Raw genomic sequence first — 10,249 nt, 5'->3', positions numbered from 1 at the left:
GTGGATCCTCCCTCCATGGAAATCTTCAGATGGAGGTTGGATGCCCATTTATATATGGTAAGATTTTTGGAGGTTCCTTTTTGTGTACAATAGACTAGAAGACCACCAAAGTAACTTCTAACTAAATTATTCAATTCGCTTATGTGTCCTGGGTTTTCTAAGACTAGAACATTTTTTTTGTGCTACTGTTTAAATGTGATTGGTGGGGAGTATGATGACACAATCCTGCATGAGAAATAGATAAGGGGTGAAGTTGGAACTGCCTAGCTTTTTTAGAGAAGTGATTATTCAATTTATTACTGCATTAAGAGAATATTCATAGTTCCAAATTCTCTTCAAAACTGATTCTAGAGGGGCAGCTAGGTGGTGCAGTGGATAAAGTACCAGCCCTGGATTCAGGAGAACCTGAATTCAAATCTGGCCTCAGACACTTGACACTTATTAGCTGTGTGACCCTGGGCAAGTCACTTAACCCTCATTTCTCCACCCCACCTCCACCCCGCCCCCCCAAAAAAAAACCTAATTCTAGAAAGAAGAGAGAAAAAAAGAGACTTTGGAAGAAGTATACATGTTGCACAAAGTGGCACTATGACATTCTGTTGTTTTTGAGCCGGTTTTCCTGGAGACATTGGGGAATTTTCCCTTGAGTGAGACTGGGGCTTCATTCTTGGTTAAATGAGTTCTCATTTTACTCCCATATAAGGAGATCAATAATTCTTGTATATTTTCCAGTATATAATAATTTATAGAATTTTTCTGACTTTTATTGTTATCAGCTTGGATAAATGAGTTTACTTCCTATTCACTATTTATGATGACATTTTGCATAATTAGCATTTGGGGAGGAGTTAAGCCTGTAGGTATAAGTTTGTGCTATCCCTCCCCTTAAGAGAGAATGCTCAGGAAAATGGCTGTTGGAATGTAAAAAAAAAAAAACATTGTATACCTAGATCATCAAAATTTAAAGGGAGCAGAGAGATATAATTATAGTTTGGTATCTCTTTTTCAGAGGAAAACAAGTAGTCAGTATCACATTCTTCTAATCTCATCAAGGTAAGACTCATAGTCTCCTTTGGAGAAGGGTAAACAAGATTCTGCAAATATCTATCAGTGCCTCCATTCAGGTCTGCTGTCTATAAATTTATATACCCCATGTAGATATACACATCTTACATGGGTAGCACACAGCTTACATTTACACTATTTACAATTACAATGAGGCTTCTCTCTCCTTAAACTGTTGAATTTCTACTTATACTGTAAAGTCCAAATCAACTGATAAGATCCAAATTAATTAATACTTCTTTTACAAAGCTTTGTCTTACCCATTAATCAGAAATAACATTTCTCAACTCGGAAAAACTTACATGAACTGATGCAAAGTGAAGTGAGCAGAACCAGGAGAACAATGCACATAGTAACAGCAATATTGTGAGATCAACTATGAATGACTTAGCTCTTCTTAGCAATACAATGATCCAAGGCAGTTCCAAAGCTGCTATCCACATCCAGTGAAAGAACTGATGGAATCTGAATGCAGATCCAAGTATACTATTTTCACTTTATTTTTGTCATTTTTTTTTCCTTTTGGTCTGTTTCTTCTTTCACAGTATGATTAATATGGAAATATGTTTTACGTGATTGCATGTATATAAATTATATCAAATGGTTTACTGTTTTAGGGAGAGAGAGGGGAAGAAGAGAGGGAGAAAATTTGGAACTCAAAATTTAAAAAATTGTTAAAAATTATCTTTACATGTAATTGAAAAATAAAATACTATTTTAAAAAAAGAATATTTCTCCTTAGAATTCACATAGCAGTTTTTGTGTGCTCCTCTGACATAATATAGAATATTGTGCTATCTGTATTTATGTCTCATCCCCCTATTACAAGGGAAGAGAATGGGGATAAGTATTTAATTACCTACTATGTACTAGGCACTGTGCTAAGCACTTTGCAAACACCAAATCTCATTTGGTCTTCACAATGACCCTGGGAGACAGCTGCTATTATTTTCACCCCCATTTTATAGTTGAAGGAACTAAGGCTAACAGAGGTTAAGTGACTTGACCAGAGTCATATAACTACTATCTGTGGCCAGATTTGAATTCATGACCTCCTGATTCCAGGTTTAATGCTCTATCAACTGCATCACTAGCTCCCTCTACTAGACTGTAAGCTCCATAGTGGCAGGGTCTGTAGCTGAACTCTTTCCATTATCTAGTACAGACACATAATGAATTTTTGTTAAATGAGTGAACAAATGAGAGTATTTTGAAAGTTTTGGATTCATAGTTTTTAAACCTTAATTTTGTTGTTCAGTTATTTTCAGTCATTTCTGACTTTTTGTGACCCCATTTTGGGTTTTCTTAGTAAGGATATTGGAGTGGTTTGCTATTTCCTTCTCTAGTTGATTTTACTGATGAGAAAGTGAGGAAAACAGGGTTAAATGACTTGCCCAAAGTCACACAGCTAGTAAGTGTTTGAGACTGGATTGGAAGTCAGGAGTCTTCCTGACTTCAGGCCCAGGGCTCTATCCACCTAGCTCTAACCTAACTGCCTTGTAAAGCTTAAAGTGCCATGTAAATCAGGATTATTACTATTGTTAGCAGAATTATCTCTCTAGGTATTCAAATAACATAACTCTACATGCCTAATATATGCCCTATTCTAGACTGTCTCACACATGATCAGAGAACATGCACAGAAGGGTTAATGTGCCTTGATAATATGTGGCTAAATTAACTATATTGCAGAGTCACCAATGTCTTCTAGGTTTATTGTCATGTTTTCTGTTGGGCAATTCCATTGAGCAACTCTGCTAGACATCTTCACCTAGGAGACTAGAGTATACTGATTTAATTGTGTGAAAAAATAGTAACCAGAAACAGCCTCACTCCATCTGGTTATCTGATGGTAATGTTCTCTCTATTATCTAGAGAATGTTTAACAATGAACTTAGGTTTTGAAAACCAAAAACTAGTGAACTTAGTTAGAGTGTTTCACTATTTAAAAAAGTGCCAAACATGACCTTGTCTAAAGACTTATCTGCCTTTCAAAGGGAAGGTCAACAGACCATAACACACAGTGGCTAATTAATTAGCAATGGCTAATACACTTTGGAGATAAGTTTTAGATGGAAACAAATTACTATAAGATTTGTCACTTGGCGGCTGACTGAAGGTTTAATTCTACCTCCAAAGTACACTGAACAAGTTAAACAATAATTCTTTCCCTATAATCATGATTGTTGTTATTCAGTCGTGTCAGACTCTTTGTGATCCCATTTGAGGTTTTCTTTGCAAAGATACTGGACTGGTTTGCCATATCCTTCTCCAACTCATTTTAGAAATGAGGAAACTGAGGCAAAGAGGATTAAGTGACTTGCCCAGGGTCATACAGTTAGTAAGTGGCTGAGGTCAGATTTTAACTCAGATCTTCCTGATTTCAGGCCTGGCACTCTATCCACTGTGCCACTTAGCTTCCCTATCATAATCATGATGGGGACATTTTAACTAAATGGAGATAAGGGAAGTGTCACCCAGGTGTTTCTGGGAAAAGTTGACTATTGGTTTTGGTGGGGGTTGAAGTTAACAATAATAACACATCTTTATGACATTTTAAGAGATTTACAAAACATTTCCCCCACAACAGTCTTGTAGGGAGTTTGAGTATTACTATTCCCAGTTCACAGAACAGTCACATAGTTAATGAATGTTAAAGCTGGGATTCAAACTAAGGAATTTTAAATCCAGCACTATAGCCACTATACCATGTGGGAAAGGGAAGTAGCACTGATATATTCATATGTGAAGTTGTAGATATATTTAAGGTGAACTGCACTCATGCATCCTCCATCAAGTGGAATTTGTATTTTTCAATTTCCTATGGGAAATCTATCTTTTCTCTTAATTGCTCATGGGACTCTGCCCAGAATTCGTCTTTGCAAAAGAACTTAAGAGATTTCATCTTTCATGGACTTTCTAAAGGTGACTTTTCCAAGAAATGGTAGAGGGAGCCAGGTTTCAAGTTCTGTGTCTTTCAGGGTTATATAAAAGCTCTACATGAGCCACACCTCCATCCTGGTCCTTAGACCAACAGCCTTCATTGTTTGCCATTTCTATTTAACACTGGACCAGTTTTGAAGTGATCCCAAATTGCTCCTGATGGCATGCTCTGTGGCTTGCTTCTCTCTCTTTCTCTCTCAGCTTGTTTCCCTGAGCTCACAAGGGAGGGAAGTCTTCTATTTCACATTGGGAATTCCATTCATTTGGATTAATTCACTTACCTATATTTCCACCTTCATTTTCTCCCATTGCTGGACTCTAAGAAGAGACATTTGGAAGGGACAGAAATCAAAGACTTTCTTCTTAAATACACCTTCTGCTCCTATCTCAGAAGGACAGGTAACCTCTGAATCCAACAGTAGGTGAGTGTGAGCAGTATTGATGCTATGGCATTAAGGTCAGAGATTTTAGCACCAATGACATGTTTTCAGTGTAATATAATCATCAAAATATTAAGAACGGGAAGGGACTTTAGAGATCCTTGAATCCAGTTCACTCATCTTACAGTTGAGGAAACTGATGTACAGAGAGGCTTTTGAAGCTTACATATGTCAAACTCTGGTCTTCTCAGTGAAGAGCCACTTAAAAGTTATAATTTGAGTATGGCTATGAACAAAGGGAAAATGCACCAGCTAGTGAATATTCTTGTGGAAATGGCACTAGATTTAGAAAGCATGTCTGGATTTGAATGCTGATTTTGCTTCTTATCACCTTTTTGATCCTAGAAAAAAACATTTAACTGCTTTGAGCTTCAGTTTTCCTCATCTTTAAATTGGGGGGCAAGATTGGTCAAGATGGTCTCTGATCTCTCTAATTATTAGTCCTACATGACAGATGAAAAAACTGATGCCCCAGGAGAGGCTTCACAATATTTTCTGCCTAATGATGGCTGAAATTTTAATAGTGTCTTATGAATAGTGTCTTTATACACTATTTGATTCTTTATAGTTATATTCTTCATATATTATTTGATTTTTACAAGGACTATGAAATAGCAGGGCAGACATTACTTTGGTAGATGAAGAAGCTAAAGCCCAAAGAGTTTAATGACCTGTCCAAAGTTACAAAATTAGCAAGTAGCAGAGTTGGAATTTTAATTCAGATCTTTAGACTCTAAGTCCAATACACTTTTTTTTTCAGGGCAGTGAGGGTTAGGTGACTTGCCCAGGGTCACATAGATAGTAAGTATCAAATGTCTGAGGCTAGATTTGAACTTAGGTCCTCCTGAATCCAGGGCTAGTGCTTTATCCACTGCACCACCTAGCTGGCCCCTCCAATGCACTTTTTACTATGACACACAACCCCTTACAATTGACTAAAGTCACTGTGAAGAGGCACAGTCAGTAAGTAGAACTAAGACAATGACTCAGTATCCTATTGGCTGCCAACCAGGGGTCATTTTCTTTTCTTTCTTTCTTTCTTTTTTTTGTGAGGCTGGGGTTAAGTGACTTGCCCAGAGTCACACAGCTAGTAAGTGTTAAGTGTCTGAGGCTGGATTTGAACTCAGGTACTCTTGACTCCAGGGCTGGTACTCTAACCACTGTGCCACCTAGCTGTCCCAGGGGCCATTTTCAATAATGCCTCCATAAAGAGTCCTGTTGTCACTAGTTAGGTGAGATAGGTTTCCCTTATACTTTCCCCTGTAGCTCTGCATCAAGTTTTGGGCCAGAAATATAGTGCAATGTACATTAAAGCTAAAGGGCTGGGATGGAGAATAGATAAATAGAACTTCATAGACCTCTCCATATCATAATTTCAGAGCTATCTCTTCTGAGGGTTGAGTGATGGTTCTTTTCTCTAAACAGTGTTATATTGGTTGCCTAACATTCAAAAACTGATGCCATGTTATGGGAGAATGAAAGGCAGAGAAATAGAGAGACAAAAAGGGAGAGAAAGAGACAGAGAGATTGAGACAGAGACAGAGAGACACACACATACACAGAGACAGAAAGACACAGACAGAGAGGAAGAGAAGCAGAGAGAGGCAGATAAAGAGGATAAAGGTTTTGTGTTTTTTTTTTAATAGGATATGGGGAGGAGTCTTATAAAGGAAGCTTAGAAGAGTCATATAGGACCAAAATAAGCAGAGCCTGTGATGGGATTTCTGGGACCAAAGGCCTTCTCTAAAATCAAACTTAATATTACCTCATCTCCTGATGTGAGTTATGTGTTGTCTGGCATTAAAAAAACAAAACAAAACATAGCACAAAGTTTTTCAGTCAACAATTAGACAATTAAAATGCAAATACCATGAAGAGTTATTTAAAAGACTTAAATTCATGATGAATCTGACTGAGATAAGCATCTTGCCACAGAGTAGACTTTGTTGTTTTTTTATATTACCTTTTTAAAAAAGTATATAGATTTTTTCAATCAGCAAGAATCTGCCATCTCACTCCATGTTTCCCCAACCCCTGCCTCTAATTGAGAACAAAAGAAAAACTAGACCCATTACAAATGTATAGTCAAGCAAAACAAATGTCTGCATCAGCCATATCTAATTTTTAGAAAAAAATTTCTGTACTTTGAGTCCTTCACTTCATCAGCAAGTGGGTGGCATGTTTCAACATTAGTCCTCTGAATTCATGGTTGAAAAATGTATGTGTGTGTGCATGTGTGATGTAGGAGGGAAAAAGGGGTTAATAGAAAAACCTAAGACCCAAGCTCTACTTCAGATATGAGCTCTAAAAGGGATTCAGACCTCAGTTAATGGATAACTTCTTTATAAATATAAGTCAGGGTCTAGGTTCTCATATACCCACATTAATTACCATTCATAACAAGAACATAGAGAGGCATTAAGGTAAAAAGGACCTTAACTATAACAGTGATACACAAGGATACGCTGACAGGCTATACTAATTCTTTTTTTTTGGTGAGGCAATTGGGGTTAAGTGACTTGCCCAGGGTCACACAGCTAGTAAGTGTCAAGTGTCTGAGGTTGGATTTGAACTCAGGTCCTTCTGAATCCAGAGCCAGTGCTCTATCCATTGTGCCACCTAGCTGCCTCAGGATATACTAATTCTAATGAAAAATGAAGATATTTTGAAACTAGCCATGGGAATCAGAAAGAGACATACACAGAAAAGGCCAAATTTGTCCCCAGATTCATGTTATGACACATAATACACCAAAATACACCTTCACAGAAAAGGGTACCTGCCTTGGGGGTTGGCTTAAGACCCCAGGAACTCCAAATTAGGACAGGCCCTCCCCTGTTCCTTCCAAAGATGGAGATTACTATGAGACTGGTAATCAATTTATCTATACTATAAATATAACTGTCTTTTCTTTCCTAATTTGAGAGATACCTTTCCACTTTTCTGGTTCTCTCCCTGTGGTCACCCACAGTATTGCAATAAAACTTGGGAAACCGAGTCACTGAGTCTTGTAATTCTTTTGGGACAACTCACGAGCAATTTGACTCTAATTCCATTCCACATCATGTGGGCATATGTGGTGACATGGAACAGCTATTCAGCTGATGGTGGTGGGAGTAAAGCATGATTATGCCCATAATAATATGTTAAGAAGTTATCATTGAAGGGGAAAGTAACTATAGATACTGGGTTAGGGGTGTGAGAAAAGGACTAACAGAAGTTTAGGAAGGGCCCAATGTAATGATTTCCCAGGAGAATATTCTGGTTAGCTGTCTGATTCTCTCACTTTTAAAATGCTGCAGGTGGCCCTATTGGATAAGATGGCAAGTGTTCTGAAAAACACAGGCCCTGTCTTGTTGATGCTGCTCCCTCTATGGGTGCTTCCTGGATGTTCTGAGGACCTAGCCTGGCAGGAGTTCATGAAGCAACATCATCTCAGCCTGGGCTTGGATTTCAGCCAGCTGAGCTGTGACAATCTCATGGATGCCATGGAATCTCTGAAGGGGAAAGCCTCCCATACCTTCATCTATGCAATTTGGAGCCAGATAGAAGATATATGCTATAGGGATGGGTTAGATCGCTATGAGAATGTGCGGGTATGGAGCAAGAAACCCTTCAAAATTCTTACCTGTGAGCAGTTGGAGTCTGGTCAAGGCTACAGGGGCACCAGCAGCTATAGCTATATAGAGCTCCACTGTGGCCTGAATGGATTCCCTGTGAGCCTAGAGGATACAAAGGTGAAGAAGAAAATTTCAAATTATTCCACAAGCTGAAATTCCCTGGCTAATAGGAGCTATTGGCCACATGGGATTGTTTTCCTGCCCACTCCAACAGTTGAATGATGAATAAGTTTGCTAAAGTTAGTAGTTTATTTCTCAACAATGGAGAGAATCTGAGTCATCACATCACCTTACCCTGTAACCTATTCCATCCCCCCACCCCGCCTTTTCCTTATCCCCATTTACCAAAGGTTGAGAAGATTGAAAGGCTAAGAAATGGGAACAGGGATATCAGATATCAGAAGGCCAAGGTTAATTCCCCATGTCTTTGGCCTGATTAAGGTGGTGTAGGGTAGAGACCTTCATAAAAGAAAAGTGTGTAGCAAGTTCCAATCAAATCTTTCTCATAGGGAAATATAAAGGTGGGAGAAGGATTTAGGATGGAATGGGGAGAATGCAAAATGATTAGGAAAGAAGAGAGTTTTTCTTCAAATTGACTCTCCCAATGTCTTCCTGAATTGACAGTTCTTCCTTTCACTGAATAAAATGTTCTTCCTTTCAATTCAAGGTTTGAAGATGTGCGTGTGTTTATATGTGTTTGGGCTGTATGCTTATAATCAAGGCTGTGTTGCACAGTGGAAAGAGCACTGACCTTGTCTGGATTTGAATCCCAGATCTGTCATTTACTAGCTGTATGCCTTTGGACAGTTCACTTAATCTCTCTTGGCTTCAGTTTCCTTCTCTGGAAAATGAGGGGTTGGACTAGATGTCTTCTGATTTCCCTACCAGCCCTATCTCTAGGATCCATCAAACTGTGTGACCTTGGGTAAGTCACTAACCTATTTGGGACTTAATTTGCTCTTATGTAAAATGAGAGGATTGGACCAGATGACCTCTAAGGATTCCACCATCTTTCTGTCTATCATCCCATAGTCCCAATAGAATAGAAGGAGATGGGATATGTACACAGATAAATAAAATACAAATTATAATATCATAACTTTATAAGAGGAGTATAAAATGCTATCACTCAAGAGACATCATATCTAACTTCAGGAATAAGAGGAATTTTCTTGGAGGAGAAGACATTTGAACTGGATCTTGAAAGATGTGTTAGATGACAATAAGTGGAAATGGGGAGAGGTGGTAGATGGCAGGGAGGCTGATGCCATTCCAGATCTAGTAAACAGCATGAACAAAGTTACAGACACAGGAAATTGTGGGGTATATTTTGGGAACAGCAAAAGTAATACACTTCTTCTTGCAACATAGATAAGGGAGAGATGAAGTAGTGTGAGATAAAGCAAGAAAGGCCAATTAGAGTCAGAAAGAAAAACTAAGGAGTTTTCTTTTCAGGAGACAATGGCAGCCCACCAAGTATTGATGGAATTAACTGGCAACACTGACTTTTTCTATACTATTGCAACCTTTTTGCATCAGCTTGTTTATAAAAGGAAAAATTTGGGCTAGACAATAATTAATTTCCTGCCACACTTTCAAGACTGTGTAAACTGGACAGAAGTGTAGAGCCTTGAATGTATATGCTAGGTTCTACCTAAGGGTGACAGTTTGGCTTTTTCTAAGCACATAGTTATCTTGGACACATTAAAGATTACCTTCCCCCCAGTTTGGTACCTCAGTCCAGCCATCAATAAAGTATAACAAAATTTTGAGACTGAGTAGCCTTCTTTATAATCTAAATAATGATCTCTTAGGTATATAAAGGCCTTTAAAATTCATCTTCACCAACCTTTTCATTTACATACGAAGACAACAAAACCTAGAAAAGGAAAAGCAAAATAGCTTGTCAAAGGCCCAAGGCAGGTAGACTAGGTGATTGCATTTAAGTGCTACCCAAAGTCTCTAGAAACAGAAATATCTTTCCATATACATGCCATTTTCATAGGTCCTCAAGGGGATGTGCATTTTGATTCTCCACTAAAAGGCTAAACTAATTCTGATGCCTCATTGAAGCTTTGGCCTGACTCTGAGGTCTAGAAAGCTATGTTACCAGAAGGCAAACTCTGAGCTGTTTTACCAAACTAGAAACAATCAAGTATATACCCAATGAAGAATGACAAA

General features: G+C 38.3%; 1 protein-coding gene across 1 annotated transcript; it reads left to right on the top strand.

Annotated features, from left to right (window-relative positions):
* The first annotated feature begins 7,750 nt into the window (after nucleotides 1-7,750).
* On the top strand, nucleotides 7,751-8,221 carry LOC122738493 (epididymal secretory protein E3-beta-like). Its single transcript, XM_043980511.1, has one exon. It carries the CDS (start codon nucleotides 7,769-7,771, stop codon nucleotides 8,219-8,221), a length of 453 nt encoding a protein of 150 aa, XP_043836446.1. The 5' UTR covers nucleotides 7,751-7,768.
* The last annotated feature ends 2,028 nt before the right edge of the window (nucleotides 8,222-10,249 follow it).

The sequence above is a fragment of the Dromiciops gliroides genome, chromosome 2 (genome assembly GCF_019393635.1).
Source record: "Dromiciops gliroides isolate mDroGli1 chromosome 2, mDroGli1.pri, whole genome shotgun sequence".
Classification (NCBI taxonomy): Eukaryota; Metazoa; Chordata; class Mammalia; order Microbiotheria; family Microbiotheriidae; genus Dromiciops; species Dromiciops gliroides.
Note: the sequence above shows the minus strand (reverse complement) of the source record. Positions and strands in the feature narration are given on the sequence as shown.